Raw genomic sequence first — 21,552 nt, forward strand, 5'->3', positions numbered from 1 at the left:
GACACCAACGATTTGTAGTTTGTGTCTTCTCCGTGTCCCTGCCATCCCCTCTGAGTTCATGTGCTGGTTGTACACGTGGTGCCAGTACAAATGTTAGTGTATCTTTTACCTTACCTTAGACTTCCAAGGTAGTCTCACTTGATACATTGGGATTAAAAGTATATTCTGCTTGGGATATCTGTTTTCAGAAGGCAATGACATAAGGCAAAGCACTACACAAACAGTGCTGCAGGACTTTACACTTACAAACAACTTCCTCTAAGTTGTAGTTGTGGTTTTCCCCAGCACCTGGTGGGGTGAACCAAGGGTGGTAGTCACACCACAATGTGTTAATAGCAAATAAAAACCTGATGATGCAGATGGGGGATAGAATTTCGTTTTTCAGGTTGCTGTGTGATTGCTCTGATGCTGTGCTTTGTTTTCCCATGGAGCCCTGGAAAAGGCATTATGGCCTTTTGTTAAAGAGGTGGAAAAAACAAATATTCAGACAGGAGCTTAAATTCTGATGCTTCCTAACTTTTGAGTGTTTGGCATAATAAATTGAAGAAAGACTGTAATGTGGCTATAAGTGTTGGAGAGATTGGAGATGTTTAATGTTTAGAAATCATCACTTCTGTAATTTCTGTAGAACCACAGGAAACAAGGGTTAGAGGACACTTCAATACCATGTAATTTGCATTTCTCCCTAGATAAGATGAGCTTCATGATGTAATTTTGGTCAAAGATGTGCTTTGCCTGATGATGGAGATATCATAGCTCAGTACTAGTCTAATACATCTGAATATTTTTCCAGAATGTGCACCTCCAATCTTCACTCTATTTTAAGACTATTTCTTCTGTCTGCTGTTGATTTGGAAAAGAGATCACTGCTGCTTTCTTGTCACACAGCCTTTCCCCTTTTTAAAGTGGAGACTCATTGAAAGTGTCCCCTTTTCATTACATGACACAGAAGGAGAGGAGGGGGAGATGAAGCCTGGTGTTCAGCTGCCATGTGGACTGAGTGATTTATTTCCTAGGCACTCAGTTTGGAAAATGCCCAGCCGGAAGTTTGCTGATGGCGAGGTGGTGATGGGCCGCTGGCCGGGGAGCGTCCTGTACTACGAGGTGCAAGTGACCAGCTACGATGATGCTGCTCATCTTTATACTGTCAAGTACAAAGATGGAACTGAACTTGCACTGAAGGAAAGTGATATAAGGGTGAGTACACATGGGTTTGATTGTCAGTACTTCAACTTAGGGCTTTTGCACTAAAAAACTTCTGCAAGTTTTTGTTAACTGTGTCTTCAAGGAATTGGTGCTAAATAAAAGTTTCTTCCTGTGTGACACATCAAGCAGAAGTTCAGAACGACTCCATCTTTAAAGTATCATGGTTGTTTGTCAAAAAATGTAGTATTTTTGAGGAAAACCAAGTCTGATCCTTCAGGAACTCTATAGCATGGTTTTTCATAAAGAACTGGTTTGGGTACCTTACAAAGGTAGTAATAATGGGTCGATACTAATTTGATGGTTTTCCATCTCTAAATAAGAAAATCTGGTAACAAATGGGAAGATGCGGTTAAATGTCACTGTAAATATAAACAGTGCATGCCCTTCAAGAACGTACTTAAAACATCTGCAAATAGCTTTTACTAGTTTAGGTCCTCAAAGGCTTCATGAGGTATTTTGCTGTATTTGTGACAATTACAAACCCTTGAGAAAGGTTCATGTGATGTCAGCACATTCCTGCCTCTTTACTTATTGTTATTATTTTATTTTTGTTCCTCATGAAGTCCTTTAAAACTTCATAGAAGTTTCAGTTGAAAATGAATAATGCAGGAGGAAAAAACCCTGTTGGAATGTTCACTGTAGTTCATTTCTATGGCCTGTTCTGAAACCTGCAGAGGTTCAAAGCCAGCTTGCATGTCTTTATGTGAACTGGAGTGTCACTTCTTGGTGGCAGTGTCCATGCCCAGTAACTGGCCTTCTCTTTTGGGACCAAAATGTTTCTGCCTTGAGGTAGGCAACTGTTTTCACTGTTTCAAGTCTTTCTGACTTGTTACTTCTGCATGCAGGTTAGCAGACCCAAGCTGGGAAAGTTCCTTTCTTTGTCATGAAATATTTATGCATTATAAAAGTTGCATTGTGGAAATTTTACATGGGGAAATCAGCATTGTAGACTTCACAGAGAAATTAAACAGTGCTTTTGGAGTAAAATATTTATGAAATTAGTTACCAGATATAATGAGATGATTAGGCTGATTTGGGGTTTTTTTAGTGTTGATTTGCTCTGTGTTGCCTCACACGGATGATGAACCTTGCCATGTCAAATGCATTAATTAAACTGAGTAGTGGAAGTGAGAGCAGCCACTGAGGGCTTGAGAGACAGCTCTCCATTCCCATCCCCATGCACAGGATTGTGTGTAGTGTGCTTAACAGCTTGGTGCTCACATTGGTAGCTTACACCCATAGCCTCATTTCTGTAGCTTCAGCAGGAATTGCCAGCAGCAGTTGGACTTGGAACAGGCTTCTTTGGGAATTGCCAGCAAAATGAGTATTCTGCAGTTGCTCTTTCTTAGCAGCCTTTGTAGAGCATCAGTAGAGGAAATACGAGACAGATCTCCAGAAATGTGTGCCAGAGTCCTCATCACAAAACCCCCCCCGTGTTTCTAAAATTGTTCTTTGGGACATAGCTAAGATTTTGCTTTCTTCCCATCTTTCTTTTAGTCGCAGTCATCATTCAAGCACAGGAAGAGCCAGTCTTCTTCAAGTTCTCCCTCCAGAAGGAGCAGCAGCAGATCTCGCTCTCGCTCCCGGTCTCCTGGCCGGCCAGCAAGGGGCAGGCGTCGCTCTGCTTCCCAGAGCAGGGAGCACAAGGAGGACAAGAAGAAAACCATTCAGGAGACCAGCTTGGCTCTGCCGGTATTAGTTTTGTTTGTTGGCTTTTGTGTGTGGGTTTGCTGGATTTTTATTTAACAAAACTTTTGCTGTTTGTGAAAGATTGGTTTTATGCAGAATGGGTTTATCATTGTAAAACCAGCTGCAGTTCATGTTCCCTAGACAGCATAATTACCTGCAAAAGCATATCTCAGAACTGCCTTTTTTTTTTCTTTGGAAATTGGTTTTCTAGCTTGCAAAGTTTGAGGAAAAAGTTCTCTTACCATATATAGTTTGTTACAACAGTAGTGGAAAACATGCAGTGTGGGATATTTAAATCTGGCCATGCTGATGGATAATATTGCAAAACTGGTTTCATTATAAAAACTAACTTGTAAGGGTTTCTAAGTTTACCAATATCTGGTGTCTAGCTGAAATTTATTAGGTTTGTTCTTAGCATTTTTGTGAAGATTGAGTGCTAAAAATGCTTCTGGTGATCTTCAAGTGAAGAGGAGTAGAGGTGGTGTTTGTGAAGAGACAAACAGCATTTCTTCTGCCTTTTGTGCCCTTGAGATGGCTTCTCACTTGTCTGAGACACAGTCCATGGACCTGGAAATGCATTCTGCTGTTCTATTGAAAATGAACAGGTTTTGGTTAGGTTTCAGCTAGATTAACCAGATTAATATAAACTTGCTAGATAGGTTTAGTAAATTGCTGCTCTTAGGCACTGAAACAGTTGTGGGGTTTGTTTTGCAGTGACCTCCTTTGAGCTGTGTGATCCAGTGCCTGTGGATCACAATCTGGTTTTAAGTAGATTTTTAGCCAGCAGCTACAGTTTACTTTTAGTACTTTTAACCTTTTGGGATAAAAGGGTTAAAAAGTCTTTGGTGGTTTTGTTCTGGCTTCTCTCTGAGGAGTGGGATTGATCTGTTGGCTCTTGTAAGACTGGAAAGACCAGGTAGTTGAAATAAAACATATGAGTCATGTCTTCCTAGAGCTGTGTAAGCTATACTCACGAGAAGAATTCTTATGAGAGAATGTATTTCTCCAAAGGTATTTTATGGAAAACCAAACTTTCAGTTCTGCAGAACAGTGCCATATATAGGACACTGAAAGCTTAAACTGTGTTTCTTGTTTCAAGGAGAAACCGAGTGAGAATAACACCAAAAGGTACAATGGTGAACCTGAAAGTACAGAAAAAAATGCCACATCCTGCATCATCCTGGAGGTAGGAACACTGAATTTGCTCTTAGCTTTTTGTCACATTCCTGGCTTAGCTCTCTCACAAATTCCTAGAAAAGGGCAATACAATAATCAAGCAGAAATAGAAGGGAATATAAAACTTAGAGGTTAAGTAAGTTTGCTACAGAAAATGTGATTTTTTTTTTTTTAATTGTCCTGATTGTTATCTAGTGCCCAGGCACATGGCAGAAGGGAAAGGGGGAGGGTGGCCATGGATGATGTGTGCTGGAACTGCTGCTGATCTGTAACCACAGCCCAGTAGGTTACAGTGCCTGGCTTTAGCAGTCTCTTTATGTGAATGGATAATTGTATATTGGTGTTTTACAGTGAGTCATGTCCTCTGAAATATAAAATATTGGACTAAAATAAAGTAAAATCACTGGGAAACCTTCTAGTAAATTATTTTTGTTCATTTACAGCAAAAGTTAAAACCAGACCTGGAGATCAAGCGTGTGCTTGAGCAGTACAGCTTGCGTTCGAGGAAAGATGACAAGAAAAAAGAAGAGATCTATTCAGAGAAAAAGACTTTTGTGGCTGTAAAACCAATTGAGAAAGTATCAACAAAAACAAAGGAGCTGGAGTTTGGGGGAAGAATTGGTATGTGTGCAAATTGTCTTAATAGTTAAAAATTAGTACTGTTTTGTGGGTTTTTGCTAATTGACCATACTGTCATGTCAAAAACTGCTTTTTGGACCTTGGCTGCAGAATTCAGGGTCAAATTGCTGTTTCACTTGATTGAGTGGCAAAGAACCTTTAATGCACTTGGTTCGTATGTGAAATACAGCAAAGATCATGTGCCACCCATTGCCACAGTGAGATTTAAATATTTCTGGATTAAATTTAAGAATAACCAGCAAAGCTTTTACATTTTCAAAACTTAGGTGCTTGAAACTTGACAGTAAAGTATTTTTTAGACAGTTTTTGGGTTATTTTTGGAGGGATGCAATGAGTGTGATCCCATGGTAGATGACCTTATATGGGAGTGAGAAGAATGTCTCAGTGTCCTGTTACATGACTGTGGGATTGCTGCTCTCTGGTTCAGGAGAAAATAATGACAACCTATTCTTTGTTACTTAATATTGAACTTTTTTAGTGGGATTGAAACTATTTTTTAAATTTTCTTCACTTACCTTCTAACATGCCGTGATGTCTGTTTACAGGGACCTTCATGCTGATGCTTCTCCTGCCTGCTACTGTACTCTATTTGCTGTTGATGTGCAAACAAGATGATCCAAGTCTTCTGAACTTCCCTCCTCTGCCAGCACTTGAGAGTCTTTGGGATGGGAGGGTGTTTGGTGTCTGTCTTCTGTGGTTTTTCCTTCAGGCTGCATTTTACTTGCTGCCAATTGGAAAGGTAGGCTCTTGGGAGCATTGGGTCTTTATGGGCAACTGAACTAGGCTGGAAGGTGGGGTGTGTTCTAAATGCAGTGCATTTGAAAGCATTTTAATGAGTTTTTCATAATAAACTGGAATATAGCTGCTGCAGATTTCTGTAAGCTTAAAACAGCGCAGCTGGTTCAGAATTTTTGCATTTCAGAGCCTTCCAGTAGAGAAGGCAGAAGGCATTTTACAGGCATTCACATCAAACTGTGGATAAACTTTGCTTAATAGAATTCTAGAAGAATTTTAGGTATCTGAGTTCTAACTTCACAAACTATTTCAATACTCAGTTTCTTGTGGATATCCAGCATTTTGGAAAACAGTCTTCATTTACAGGAATCTGCAAACCATTCTAGCCATATGTATGAGTATCAGGCAAAGGCTCTCCTTCCCTCTCTTGTGACTTGAGGGTTACTGGCAGATTCTGAAAGGACACTGAAGTAGATCAATCATGTTTTATTGCTGAACATGTTCACAATGACTGGAGAAGTTCTGCTTTCTTGAAGCTGGTTAGGAAGAGGTTTATTTTTTAAAATGTTTTTATTTGAAACTGCTAATATTTTTCATTTGCTGACCAGAGTATGTTTTCCAGAACAATGCATGAGGTTTGAGCATGTCCAGCTGGTTGCTTTGACTGAATGTCTTTCTGACAGAGTTGAGCTTGGTTTTCCTCCCTTGAAGGGCCCACAGAAAATACTTTGTTGAGCATTAGTATTTTATTCTCCTTAGGTTGTAGAAGGCCTGCCCCTTTCCAGTGGAAGGAGACTGCAGTACCGGATAAATGGTAAGCATGGTGCAGCTGGTTATTCCAAAACTGACTCCATTGTGTGATTTGCAGTGCTCAGCACCATAAAATACAAATGTTGAAAGGTACAGTTTGACCAGAGAGTGTATCTGTTGTAAATCTTTGGATAAAATAGGATGAGCCTTTCTTGGAAAAAGGTGGTTAGTAATCATCAGGAACTAAGTGCCCCAAGAGCAAGACATTGCACTGGACAGGGGTGTAAGTGGAATTCAAAAAATTCAGCTTAAAAAGCTGAGTTTTGTCATAGTCTGGTAAGATGCACCATTTTAAAGTTGGACTAGGGCTGTAAGTGACAAACAAGGAGAATTGCATCCTGCAAAAGTGAGTCTCCCTGAGGCTGTCTCATACCTGTCTTGGTTTTGGACTTTGGTCTGTAGTCATGCATTCTGATAAAGGGAGGAAATAAGCTACATCATTTGGATTATTTAAAAAAAACCCCATTGTCTTGGTGCTTTGAAGGCTAATTTTAAAGCAAATTTAAAAGCCTTCTTGAGGAAAGGTAAGGACAGCAGGCACTGGGCACAAAGTGAAGTGCAGGAGGTTGCATCTGAACTAGACCAGATGAACTCTGGAGGTTCCTTCTGACCTCACCCCTGTGACCCTGTGAAGGGATCCACAGAAAGTCCTCAGCTGAGGGCAGCAGAGAACTGCCTGCTCCTATTTGGGCATCAGTCCATTCTGCATGAAATTATATTCTCATTGTGTGCAAAAGGTTTTGTGTTCAAGTTTTGCCTTGATAAGTCATTTTAATACTTTAATTACTGCTATCTGTATCAAGGTATGCAGATAATTCAAAGATTGAGAATATGGTTGTCCCAGCTGTCCCACAGATAAGACTGTGACCTGCAGTGTCAATGTCCATTTTTCCACTAAAATCTGAAATTGGATCCTGTGGCATAAAAAATTGAGAAGTATTCAGAGTGTTCCTGCCTCTTGTCCTTTTGGTGAGCAGTTTCAGGGCTTGGAGTCTCTTAGTTATATTGCTGTGCCCCAGAAGTTTGAACCATAGGATGTCCCAAGGTGTTACTGGAAATTGGACAAATATTGGAAGAAGTAAAAGTGCAGAAAGTTTGGATTAGGTAGGTCCTACTAAAACGATAATTTTTTTTTTTTTTGACTAATATGTCTTTTTTCTACGTCCTTTAGGGTTTTATGCTTTTATTTTGACTGCTGCAGCTGTTGGAGTTTTATTATACTTCCAGTTTGAGCTTCATTACGTGTATGATCACATCCTGCAGTTTGCAGTGTCGGCTGCAGCTTTTGCTTTGGCACTGAGCATTTACCTGTACGCTCGATCCCTGAAAGCGCCCGAGGAGGAGCTAGCACCAGGTGGAAATTCTGGTGAGTTAGGACATTCTGGATAACTTCTTTCCAATTGTTTGCCATAGTTTCATTTCTGCAAATTAAAGGCTAGGTTTGGGGCTGGTTATTATAATACTGTGACTTCAGTTTTGCTTTGTGAAGTGTTGTTTGGGTTTTTTTTCCACAAACTCAGTCCCAGACATGAAGTCAGGGCATGGTATTTTCCTTCTTGTCCACCTTTTTTGATGAATGGGTAATTGTCACAGCGAAAGGGAATTCTTTTTCCCAGACAAAAGCAATTAAATAGGAGAAAATGTAAAGTAAATTAATGCCATATGATCATGTTCGTAGACACTGTGATGGGAGCTTCAGGATAAGGCTGAAAATAAAGAAGGAACAAATGTCAGGGAGAACTTCTAAAGTGGTTAGTCCTCCTAATTAATAAAAAATCAGAGCATCTTAAAATACAAATTGTGTAGATTTTTTTTTGTGTTTTGCACATACTCTTCAAAATTTTTTTTGCCAATCTGAAGGCTTTAAAAAATTTGTAATGAGAGAACATTGGTGGAAAGTGGGATTTTATTTATGGGGAGGAGTTTAGTGGCTGATAACAGCAAGAGTGTTGCTAACAGAGGCTGTGTCTCATCTGCAGGGTATTTTATTTATGACTTCTTCACTGGACATGAATTAAACCCTCGTATTGGCAGCTTTGACCTCAAATACTTCTGTGAGTTGCGTCCAGGATTAATTGGCTGGGTGAGTCAGTAATCTGAGTTATTTTAGCTACTTAAATATTACATTGAGGGAATTTTTTACACACATATATAATTGATATTAAGGAGAGATACAGATATTTGTAAATACTTATAAATGAGTACTGAAAAACAGTTCCACATTGCTAGTTTTTAAATGACTATTTTTATTCACTTGAAGAAAATTTCTAGCTTCTTTGTTTTGTGGCAAATGAAAACCCTTTTTAAGATATTCATATGTTGAGGTTATACAGCTTCAAAAGCGTGGTTAGTTGCAAACTAACTTGTAAAATAGTTTATTGGTTTTTCTGCTCTAAACATTGGTCAAAAATAGTTGTGTTAAAATGTCCTGCAGTGTAATAGAAAAGACTGTTTTTTTTACAAGTGAACTTTAAAATAAAATCTTTTCTAACTTAGGTTGTTATAAACTTGGCAATGCTCTTGGCTGAGATGAAGATCCACAATCTCAGCGTGCCATCCCTGTCCATGATCCTTGTGAACTGCTTCCAGCTTCTCTATGTGGTGGATGCTCTTTGGAATGAGGTAAATGCCAATCCCCTTACCTGCTGCCATTTCTAATTACAATGTTAAGAGAAGGAGGCTGTGGAAATGCTAAAATTCCTTCTTCCTTGTGTCCAGGAAGCCGTTTTGACTACAATGGATATTACCCATGATGGATTTGGATTCATGCTGGCGTTTGGAGATCTGGTGTGGGTTCCATTTGTCTACAGCCTGCAGGCCTTCTACTTGGTGGGTCATCCCACCACAATTACTTGGCCTGTTGCTGCTGCAATTACTGTTCTGAACTGTAAGTTACAGTAAATGCCATTGTTGCTGTTGGTTACAACATAGTTCTGATTCTGGTTCTTCAGAGATGGGAGGGGAAGCTTTAGCCCAGATGCAGCAGTCATTGTCTACTGTGAAATACAAAGAATATAATAAATTCTCATTTTAGCAAAAGAAGGATAGGTGAGACTCTGAACACTTAATTGTTCTGTTGAGAAGCAGCTCTAGGTGGGTGCTGTCTGGAGTTGAAGAAGTGACTTAACATATTTTGAATTTAATAGATTCTCTTTTAAGTCAATCTGAGCAACTCATTAAAAAAAAATAAAAATCAGTACCTTGTTGGCTCCGCTCTACTGAACCTAGGGAAGAAGTAACTATTTGCATCTCCTTACTTGAGACCATAGTTACAAACACAGGTCAGTGGAAAACATCTTTTTTCATCAAAGCTGAGTGCTTTGAGAAAAGATCTCACATCTTTAGGCAACCTTAAATTTGCACCAACGTATGCTTGTTGTCTCTGTAATCTAAAACCCATAAAAACCTACTAATATTTTCTAGACATGACAAAGAACAGGGAAAAATGACAAGATGTACAACTTAATATGTGGAACACTGAAAAACAGAAAATCACTTTTTCATCTTCACCTAACATTTTCTCATGGGTTTCTATTTAAAAAAAAATCTTTATTCAAAGTGTGTAGTGATAATCTTTTTTCAATGTAGCTTTGGAAAAAGCAAGTTTAAGCTGCTGTGTGAAAATTCTGGGGGATATGAATTTCAAACCCAGATAATTCATGGCCTGGTTCTTTTGTTATCATGATCTTGTAAGTGAGTTGTCAGTTTATGGAGTAGGTGCTGTAACAAAGTGCTAGGCTGCAAAACAGAGCTGTAATCATAGAATGTGAAATTCACATCACCTTCTGTGAGTTTCAAGCTCAGTGTAACATTAAAAAAAACTCAGATATAGATGTGAAAATAAAGGTTCTTCAGAATCTCTTCAAAGCTGGTCAGTAACAAGAAGGATCTTATGGAATGCAGGTTTCCAGTGGCATTTCTATCTTGTTAGAGCTCTGAGAACCAGAAAATACCAGTTGAATCTCTGGGGAAATGACTTTGATGGAATAAATGTGGCAAAGGGCATGTGAGTGCTTTTGTTGAAGCTGAAAAAACTGGAAAATACTGAAAATGCAAAATCCATCATGTTTATTTTCAGGTATTGGGTATTACATCTTCCGCAGTGCAAATTCTCAGAAAAACAATTTCCGACGGAATCCAGCAGATCCCAAACTGGCCAGTGAGTACATTTTTTATTCCATTGGCTCTGATTTCATTCAATGGCTCTTTGTAGTATATAAATACATATTTCAGTCACTGCACTGACCACAACACTCTCTTCACAGATCTGAAATTTATACCCACTGCAACTGGAAAAGGGCTTCTTGTCACAGGTTGGTGGGGCTTTGTTCGTCACCCTAATTACCTCGGTGACATCATCATGGCTCTGGCATGGTCCCTACCCTGTGGTGAGTTTCTGAGACTGAAGTGGATTTTAGCAAAAATGCTTTTGTTTTGCATCTGTCTGGGCTTGAAATGCCAAGTGGTAATTGTTTGAGATAGTAAACCCTATTGAATGGCAGATTTCTGTGTCATAAGTTTAATGCAAGACATTTTTACTTCCATTTTACCCTAACTTGCTGCAGATTTGACATATACTACACATTTTACTCATCTTTTTGACACTTTTATCACTTGATAACCATGGGACTTACTTGCTAATTGGCTGTTCTTTAAATTTTTTAGGCTAGTGAGTGTGTTTTCAGCTGAAGTTCCCCAAAAGTGGGAGTTTGCTTGAAGACAAGGGCCACCACATACAGCGATAACTTGAAGTGAAAGCTATTTAAAAGAGAGGTCATCAAACACAGTGAAAATTATCTTTCAAAGTGTTTGTTAATAATACACAGAGGTGGGCACTACACTCAGGTGGGGCCTCAGGAGAGCAGAGTAGTGGGTTAGAATCAGAACGTGCTGCCACGCTCCTCCTGATGCAGCCCAGAGCACAAAGTTGGCTTTTTTGGCTGCACTCTCACATTTCTGGGTCCTTTCCAGTTCTTTTAATCCACAGGTCAAGTGGTGTGCTCTGAGCAAAGCTGGACTCATGTCTGCAGGCAAAACAGAGAAAACCTTGTGCGGGGCAGTTTGGTGGTGCAGATTTGACTGGAAATCTGGTTTTGATAACTAAAGAACTTTAAATGACAATAACACTTGAACGTGTGCCAGCTTTTCAGGCATTGAGAGTGAAATTGGTTGATTTTGTGACTCCAAATTTTCAGAATTACTTTCTGTGGGTTTGTGGGGCTTTTTCTATCTGCATGTGTTGACTATTCGATGCCTTAGTATAAAATGCTTCAGCTTTGATCAAGTGTGTGTCACCATCTTTGAACATGTTAATAGCTACCACCTCTAGATCTTTGTCCTGTATCTAAGCTCGCTTTGTCCCTTTGCAGGTTTTAATCACATTTTACCCTATTTCTACGTGATCTATTTCATCTGCCTGCTGGTCCATCGGGAGGCTCGTGACGAGCACCACTGCAAGCAGAAGTACGGCTTGGCCTGGGAGCGGTACTGCCAGCGCGTCCCCTACCGCATCTTCCCCTACATCTACTAGAGCACTCCGGGGCCCCAGGGCACCTCACTGCTACACTTAGATCCCTTGCAGAGAAAGATACCTCTTACCTTTGCACTTGGTCATTTGGTATTTAGGCTTTGAAAGAAAACAAAACAAACAAAACCCGGCCAAACGTTGGAGTGCGTCAAAGGTGTTGCTTACAAGTAGACTTCAGGATGTGAGTTATGTGAACTGACTGTCTGTGACTTCAATTTTTAAAAAAAATTGTGAATTTTCAAAACTCTTCGAGCCCTAATTTTTCAAGCTAAATTTTATCTAGAATTCTGAGTTTACATTTTTTTATTGCATTTAATTAAGCACTGTGATGTAAAGTATATTATTTTCTTAATACAATAAATGCTGAAATTCCATCCAGTTCATTTTTTGGTGTTACTCGTACCATCTAACTTCAGATGTCCAATTTAGTTGCCTGAATTGGAGGAGCAGCAGGCTCTTTTTGGTCAGTGGAGCTGGAAGCAGAGGATGTGACCCATGTGAGGGCCCTGCAGCCCCACAACCAGAGCTGGCACAGCTTGGCTACATGGTTGTTCCTCCCCTGGCTTTTCATTGATGGCATTTTTTTGGTCAGAGAGGCTCAGCTGGCCCCTCCTGCCCTGCACCTGCAGGAGGATAAAGAGATGGAATTGGGACGAGGGGCACAGCTGTTCCTTTCTCCCACCCCAGGTTGTTGAGGCAGTTCCAGGAATGCCCAGGGGCAGCTCTGAGCCTGGCAGAGCCCCTGGCCCTGGAGGTGGGAGCCACACTTGTGGCTCACACTCCTGGAGGGGGATGAAACACTTCGTGCCTGTGGAAGGGAGTAGTGAACCCTCAGACTGCCTCAGGCATTGAACATGGGGTAAAACGTGTGCAGTGTCTGCCTGTGAGGCACAAAAGGATAGAATGACCACAGCTGGCTCCTTCTGATCTTTGTAAATTAAGTCTTAATGTACCATAGTGTTTACCAAGTGTGTATAATAAAAGCCTCCACGTTTTTGCTGTACAGTGTTTGGGTTTGAAAAATGCAACAGCTTTTTTAGAAACAGGAGAAATCAGTAACTAAACCAATTTCCAGTAATTTTTAAAAAGTTAATTGAATAAAGGATTTTGTAAATTAATGTAGTTAATTCTTGAAACAATTGAAGTGTTCATTTAAATATTTGTATTGACAGATATGCTATGAAAATATAGGAAATGCTCCTCAATCCAAAGTTGTTTTTTTGGTTTCTTTTTGTTTTTAATTTGGCATTGCTACCTCATATGTAGGTGTTGCCTTTTGTACTGTTGCAGATAGAGAAATAGCTATTTTTTTGCTATTGCTATTTAAAACAACATTTTTTTACATGAGCCTGTGGTTAAACTCAACCACTTTCTAATATATTTTTGTATATATTTGACTTTTTAACTAATGTATGTGTTCTGGTCACTAGCTGTGCTCTTTGTCTAACTGGCTGTAAATGATATGCCCTTGTGGTATTTACTTCATAAGTAGAATAATTTTACTGAAATACTCTTGCTTAATTAATTAGCTTTTATTCTGTTGGCACAAGTAAGAGCTTTTCACACGCTTTGTACATGAGGTTTATAGCACAAATTGCCCTAAAAAGCTTACTAGAATATGAAATAAAGTGCAGATACTTCTGCACTTGCTTGCAGGAGTGTTCCTAATAAATTGGAATGTTATTTATCAATTGTTTCAGCTATTTTAAAATGTTGATGTAATTGAAATCTAGCATGTGATTTTTTAAAAAAAATAAAATAACCTATTTTGTACACGGGCATTTTTTAAAGATAATTGTACAATTGAAGTGTATATAATGTAGCTTGATTGTTGGTGTTGTAAGGAAATTGTTTTAAGACAAGTACTTTGATTGCTGGCAGAAAATAGCAGTGCCTCTAACAAGACTCAAGAGAATTCACTCCTGTGAAGCAGCAGATTAAACTGGGATATTGCTGTTTTCAGTCCTTGCTGAGGGAATTTATGGGGAATGGAGAAATCATTAAATGGCCCTGGTGTGCAGCTGGTGTTTAAAGTCTGCTGAAGGAGGGGGCACTTTGATTCCTCAGGCTGTAAAGCAGGAGCTGCTCCTGCTGCTCTTCCCAGTTTTATCTGCTGCCACCCAAGGTTGTTCTAATGTCATTCAGAGCCCTTGTCTTTCAGAATCTGATCCTGACCAATGACAACTTCATTTACATACTGAATTTTATGTGAATTTGATTTTGAAGTAACTGTTTTTAATACAAACGAGCCCATGAGCTAAAATAAAGGTTTTGCTTAAAACTAAGTAGTGCATTTTTTTTTCCCAATTCATGGGGAAACCTGATAAAAATTACATTGCTTTTCCTTATTTAGTGCAGGTGTGAGTTTGCTGAAGTTCCTGTTGTACCTGTGTTCGTGGGATGAGTGTTACAAGCTCAGGTGTGGTGCTTCTCTTAGTATGCCTGGGCATTTTGTCTTCTTCCCTTCTGCTACTCCAAAAATAAACTTAATTCTGTATTTTAACAGCTGAAATTAACACTGAGTTTGCCTATAGGATATTGTATTTTCCCCCACAGCCTCTATTAGGAGTCAAAACCAAACCCAATTAGGCTGTTTCTGCGTAAAGTGTTACTGCAGAGGAAATAAATATAAGTTTGACCTACAAGGCTGTAGTGGAAATATGATACAAGAAGAGGAATGATAGTTTTGCTTACAGAAGGATGTTTGCCCATAGGTAATAAAAATGTTGCTTAAATTACATTTACCAGAGCTCATGAAATCCTTACCAGAACAGTTTTTGCCTCCTGGGGAGCAGGAGCTGTTTGGGGGAGTGGGTGGAAAACCTTTCCTGTGTGTGGATGGAGAACATATTGCACTGTCTGTACAGCGTTCTGCTGGGGAAGTTCCCTAAAATTAGAAGGAAATGCTTTGATAGAGCTTTCACTCTTTTAATATTTAAAAAATAAATCTTAACCAGCGAACTTCTTTTTAACAAGTATTTTTCAAGCATCATCTTTACCTTTTTGTGTGTACGAATGTCTGCAGTAGCAGCGTTGCTGAATGTCACCAGGAGCACTTTGTGTCCCACCGTGGGAGTGGGGAAACCTTTTGAAGGAAGAACTGGAGCTTGGCCAAACTGGACTGGTGCTTTTTGGGGTTTTTTTGATGAGAGAGAGAAGTGTGTGTGGTTGTCATACTCCCATCATGTCAGCATCCCATCCATCTTCCTCCTCAGAACACGACCTGGTGCTGCAGCCAGATGTTTCCAGTAATTTTCCTTCTGCACCTCGAGGTATTTTGTTCCCCTGGGTAGGGACAGGGAATGCCAGGGCCAGGGATTCCAGCAAATCCTTTTCCTGCCTCTGCCGGGGCTGCATCTCCGGCTGCAGACGCTGGGTGGAGCCGGGTGTTTGCTGCTGGCAGCTCGGTGATCCCAAGAGCAGAGGGGGAAGGACACATTTCCCACTGCAACCATCGCTTTCCCTGCCCTCTGCCTGAAGGGTTGGAAGGGGGCAGCAGTTCCCTGTGTCCTTGTGCTGCTCAATTCCCTCCTAACCCTTGGCTGAAGGAGGGAAAGATGCTCATGCATAAACTGGGGGGCAGTGCCCTCCTGGGGGCCCTGTGAAATGCCGTGGAAGTGACTTGTCCTGTGCACACACACAAGCTTTCCTGCCCTTCCTCTAGGACAAGCTTCCTCTTGGAACTTCTGAGCTTTATTCCCTGTCTTTATTCCCTGTTGGAGCTGGGTGTCACCAGGTTTAGTCAGCCTGACTTGGGCCCTTCTTGCTCCTGTATTTCAAACTGCAGAAACTTTAAATTAATGAACTGATCAGACAGAGGATCCACCTAAAGCTTAAAATCAGATGAATTCCTATGAAAAAGTTTCAAACTGCAGAAACATTAATGTTAATGAGCTGATCAGAGGATCCACCTAAAGCTTAAAATCAGATGAATTCCTATGAAAAATGTTGTAATAAATGGTGGATCCTGAGGGATATAAGCAGAAATTAACACCCAGAGGAGGGGAAAAATGTTGAACTCAAAACCATGTTCAAATTCAAACCATTTGCTTTTGGCAACACAGCTTCAAAAAAGCCCTCATATTGTAACTATTAATGGAAAAGCCCTTCTACTGGCAAGGCAGATGATGTAAAACACCAAAGCAGAACTATTTCATGCTCTTTTCTACGTGTAATTTTATAATCCTGTCAAGACTCTGAGAGCAAACTGATCCTGCAGACAGAAGGTGAGCACTGCAATCATACAGCAACTTCTGCATGTGTTTATATCTGCTTATCACAGCCTGCAGGGAATGGAACCTTGCCAGCCTGGGAATTCTCAATTCCCACCAAAATAAACCTTTGAGAAGTTTCCTGTGAGCAGCTGGGAGCTTATGGAAGTGTACAGTAAAAAAAAAGCTTGTTAGCCACCACTTGTGGAAGTCTTTGGTACAAATTTAGGGGCTCCTTTTTTGAGTCCCCAAAGTGGGCTGTTGCTGCAGCTGAATGATTACACAGCAAAGAATCAGAGCTCCTGACCCATGGCCTGGTGGTTTTGTTCAGCCTGGTGACAATTTATAACAAATTATCACAGCCCAACTGGTTGGTTTGACACATCCCCCCACCCCCTTACTAAATTAAACAAAATCAAAATAAAACAGGGAAAATTTTGTTGTGCAGTTCCTGCAGGGCATTCCTGAAACTTGCAATTTTCAGGGTTTGCTTGCTTCAAGTTAAGAAGGTAAAAAGAATAATTTTAATGTCTCCTAAGCTTTGGACAAAAATGCTGATCTTCTACCTCTGAACCTCAGGTAAAAACATTGTTATCATGAGGTAAACACATTGTTATAATCAAACAAAAACATTGTTATAAAGGTATGTTCCCATGCTGACCTAAAGAAATACAGGTATTTTTCTTAAACATCAAGACAAAAATTATAATTCTCATTTTTATTTTAATAACAAACCACACATTTTCAATCTCACTCCTTAACTCCCTGCTTAACCTTGTGTTTTTATGTGCTCAGGTCCTTTGATGAAGTTAGTATTGTACAGAGCACTAGAAAACAAAAATTGCTCAGCATCCTCTTAATTTTTGTCAGCAATTAAAGCTGTAGTTTATTGCAAACCTCATTAACTTTAGAAGAAAGGGCCTGGTTTTATCATTTGAGCCACATTAGCTGTACCTTATTAAGGCCTGTACTTTTGGCTGCAATTGATATTTCATGGTCCAGACAATTTACAGCAGTTTTTGCCTGTAATGAGCCATTATCTGAGCTGTAAAAATCTGCTAACCAAGCATCCCCAGTCTGAAATTTTGCATTCCAGTTGTATACAGGTGACAGAGTCCCTGCTTATCTACATGGCTCCAATAGCTTATATATGTGCAAAGTACATATTCTGTTGCATTCATTAGTATTTCTGATAACATATGTCTGTATTCAGAGATGTAATTAGGAAAAAAAAAAAGAAAAGTAATCAAAAAATCCAATCTCTTCCAGTATAATAATTTTATTAAATATACCTGGTGTTGCTTTATGCCATTTAACAAATGGAACCAGATGAAATGAAAAGAAGTATTTCCTTGTGACATTATGAAAACTCCTCATTAATATTGAAATAATAATTATTCTATAGATAACATGACTTACTGAATTACAGCAGAGTGGCATTTTCTATACTGTGTTTAAGACTGCATCAGGTCTCTCCATGATACATTTCTATTTTGAGAAACTACAGATTATTCGATGAGGGACTGATTCCATGAATATTCTTGCCTGAATATTTCTTCCATCAAATTAGTTGTGTGTTTTGCCTGTGTGTGCTGTTACAGAAATACACAATTTTCACAGCTTCTTCTAAGTGAAATAAGTGAGAAAATAAGAAAACACCATTAAAAAAAATCCCACCAACAAAACCAGCTTCTAAATAGTAATGGATTAATATAGCAACAGGCAGAGAACCTGTGAAATAGATGCTGAAATCTTAAATCTGCCTGGTTCTCCCAGCCTGCCCCTTCTCATCAAGGTCTTTGTGCTTCCCACCTGATTCGTGCAGTTGGTTTATTCCCAGCTGCTGTGCCAGGGAGTGTCCTGCAGCCCTCCTCCTACATCAGGGAAGTATCAGCACAGGTCAGGAATGTGAGGTATGGTCACCAAAAAGAAGCTGAAGTTGGTGTCTGTTCAGTCTGACAGGACACGTGTTTGTCACTGGGTTTGGGTAACTGTAGTGGTGGCCTCACACAGTTAACAGCAACATCAAACTCTACAAGATTTTGTAACCCAAAATAAAAAAAGGATGACCAAAATGTTCATATTTTACAGAAAATGGACATAAGGATGAGAACAATTGCTGTGAGTACCTGGATGATGAAGATGTGTTGTTCATACAGACACATGCATCCAAATATCTCTTCTGTGGAAAAAAAGCAGCAATGGTTCCTGCTGAAAGATTTTTACTCCCTAAGCAGAATTTTTAGGTGTCTTTGGAGCTGAGGAAATTAAATTAAGCTGGAGTTTTCCAGGAAAAACCAACAGCAAATTTGTTCCTGACTAAGACAAAATTCAGAGTCCACAAAGGGAGAAACTGAGGATGCATCCTAGGAATAATCCCATCCCAGATGAGCAGATCAGCAACAGGAGAATGGATTTTTGTTACTGCTTGAAAGAGGCAGCATGAAGAAAGGACACTGGCAAGTGAAGCAAGAATGAAGGGCTTCCCATGCTGGCCAGGAGAAGTGAATTCGGATTTCCTGAGACCCTAAACCAGTTTGCCCTGGCTGAGGATGCCCCCAGGGGATCTCCTGTGGTCAGGTCAGAAATTTCTCTTTCTCTTTCAGGCAGGTTCTGAGCAATGGGGCTGGAGGTGAACCGTAGCACGGCCAGTGAACAATTGCCCCAGTGTGAAGCAGCCCAAAGAGAACTCAAGAAGTGAAAGGACCTTCCCGAGCATCCCAAACCCCCGTGTGGTCATTTAGCTGCGCTTCTAAAGCGACACTTCTGGGCTGCTTTCCACGTGTTCTGTGGCATTTTAAATCACAAAAGGGAGGCAAGAGTGGTTTGACACTGAGCACAAGCCAGCACCCTGGCAGGACCACTGGGTAAAACTGGTCCTGATTACTGTGAATCCAGTACTGGGTAAAACTAAAACTGGTCCTGATTACTGTGAATCCAGGTTTGGCTTGTTAAAGCTCAGCGGGAGCACATGGCAAATTAACAAATAAGTGGAGTTTGAAATGGATTCTTTGCAGTTTCCATCTGCAGTCACACTCCACTTAAAAAAAAGTATCAGTCTCATTTTTGCCTGTGCTCTTGTGAATGAGCCTTCACTGGGGCACAGGGCTCCTCTTAATGATCTTGTAACGTGTTTGCACAAGCCACTGATACCAGGGAGAAATTCTCTTTAATGAAATATGTAAATCTTAGCACTTCCCAGCATCTGACACTAACAGATAAGGAATGTCTTTAAAGGATTTTGCCCTGTTGCTATGAAAAGATAAAGCAAGGCTGGTACTCAGGATATGACAGCAAGCTCCTGCAGTGGATTCACAAGGGTTTGGAGAAATCACAGACAAATTGATTTTGGGACTCACTTGGAATACAGACACATGCAAGGTGCTTGGAAGAGGCCTGAGTTATTTCAGCCTGGAAAAAAAACACCCAAACCAGTGTAAAGAAAACAATTATCAGGGATTTGATTTTTTTTTCCCCTTCTCTAGGAAATATAATTGCTCTCAAAAAGACTGATGGAGATTGGTCATTGTAAAGAAAATAATTTATCAAGGATTTGATTTTTTCCTTCTCTAGGAAATATAATTGCTCTCAAAAAGACTGATGGAGATTGGTCATGAAGTCCAAAGTCAGCTAATGATGATGTGCAACTTAAGTTGCACATTTGCACCCATTGCAAAATGGGTGTTTGCACTTGTCAAAACACCCATTTAGGCAGCTTCATGCTGTGCCACATGCAAATTTAAAAGTTAAAGTAGAGCTGATAAAGCACCTCTCTTACTTTCTCTATTATTTTATCGATAACATTCCACCAGCACCACTGACCTAACTGGCAAAAATTTCTAGATGTCAAAGTTTGTTTTCTCAACTCTGTTATGATTCTTTTATGGTTTCCCAAATGACAAGAACTTGTATCACTGCTTTGAACAGAAAACATTTTCAATGTATTTCTTATCAAAATTCCAGCTAAGTAGGAAAAATAAGATTTTAAATAATCACTTGCACTACCATTTGCATTGTCACCTACATTAATTTATCTTAGCAGACAATAAAACAACATTTCTAAAGATTTCTGGCTGATACATGATTCTGTGATAACACATAAGATACTGTAGAATCAGCTGGCTGCAGAGTGAAATTTTAGTGATTCCAAGTCTCACTTTAAACAATTGTGTTTTTCTGTATACAGGTAAGAATTGGTCCGTGTCAACCTGTCATATTTATTTATTCTCATATTTATTTAAGCTCTGCTGAAAATTAGAGAAGCAGAGCTCACAAACCCCAAAAAGCCATTGATGATTGACCTCACTGATCAGTTTTGGATTTAAGACCCAAAGAAGAGAAGTAATTTCTAACCCCATGATTTTACATACAAGTCTAGATGTGAATGGAAAAAAAAAAGCTGTAATTCTCATTGAAAATCTGATTTAGAATCCAAGTGTTTTTCACAGCTTCTAGCACCAGTATTTTTCATTTGGACATATTGGATCACATGAGTTGTTAAGCACAACTTGGAGAAAAGTTATTAGAATTTAATAATCTACTTGTGAAGGATGTTCATCAAGCATAAAAAATATCCATCAAAGTAGAAACCATGGCTGATGTAACCCAATTCTCTACCAATTCTCAATCATGCTATTAATTGGAATATCACTGTGTCTAATCCTTGTAATGACATATGTGGTTTGTGGAAGATGATCTGACACTGGATTTGAAAATAGAGAGAGAATTACTTATTGGATTTTCTTCTTAAATGTACAAAATCATATGCAGATAGAAGGCTTTAAGAAGCAATCGTGCATATTAATTGAAGGCTTTGGTCTTGGAAAAATTGAATAGCACAGCAGAAACACAATAATACTGGTGAGTGACATGTAGTGTGTTTCACATCCAAAAATATGAAGGGGTAGTTCTTCAAATGTGTCATGCACAAGATTATTGAAACAAAATTACTGGGGATTTTTTGGCCAGAGTTTCTTACAGAGTGTGTATGCAAAGCAGGGACTCATCTTCATACTCATCCTCTGATCCCAAAACACCTGTAGCTGCCAAAGTAAATGCAAATAGATATGAAGCTTTCCTGATAATGACTGCAACTCATCACACTTTTCCAGATTTTTTTCCCCACTGAATTAATAAAACAGGAAAAAAGAAGCCAAAAATCCTCAAATATTTCACTGCAATAAACTGACATACATTGCAGCTTTTCAATACATTTCACACATGGTTTTATAAAAATATACAGTAACTGGCTGGTATTTTTGGAATGTTAGAAGCCAAATGAAATATGAAGCATTAAATCACTGCTAAGAGCAAGGAGGTAAATAATTTTGCAGTCACTGAAATTCAAAATGCAGGGAACCCATGGGTTATGACATTAATTAGTTTTCAGGTCAAAGAGGATCAGTTTCCTGGATGCAGAATCCAATTTTGAAACTTCTGTAAAGTTGGCATTCATTGGGAAATATAAGCAGAGACCCAGGAGCTCCAGAGATGTTTTTTAGCCTTCACATGTGGCTAGGGTCTTAAAGAAAATCCTTCAGCTCCATCTGGGCTCCCCCT

At 39.5% G+C, this 21,552-nt stretch overlaps 1 protein-coding gene across 1 annotated transcript; it reads left to right on the plus strand.

The window, feature by feature from the left end:
* The first annotated feature begins 187 nt into the window (after positions 1–187).
* LBR (lamin B receptor) lies at positions 188–12,581 on the plus strand. Its single transcript, XM_039716998.1, has 13 exons — positions 188–1,197; positions 2,704–2,898; positions 3,995–4,081; positions 4,515–4,692; positions 5,256–5,449; positions 6,205–6,259; positions 7,427–7,621; positions 8,235–8,338; positions 8,752–8,877; positions 8,974–9,142; positions 10,334–10,414; positions 10,521–10,643; positions 11,625–12,581. The coding sequence occupies exons 1-13, from the start codon at positions 967–969 to the stop codon at positions 11,783–11,785; spliced, it is 1,899 nt and encodes a 632-aa protein (XP_039572932.1). The 5' UTR covers positions 188–966; the 3' UTR covers positions 11,786–12,581.
* Positions 12,582–21,552: the final 8,971 nt, after the last annotated feature.

This window comes from Passer montanus, unplaced genomic scaffold (genome assembly GCF_014805655.1).
Source record: "Passer montanus isolate IOZ18808 unplaced genomic scaffold, ASM1480565v1 scaffold37, whole genome shotgun sequence".
NCBI lineage: Eukaryota > Metazoa > Chordata > Aves > Passeriformes > Passeridae > Passer > Passer montanus.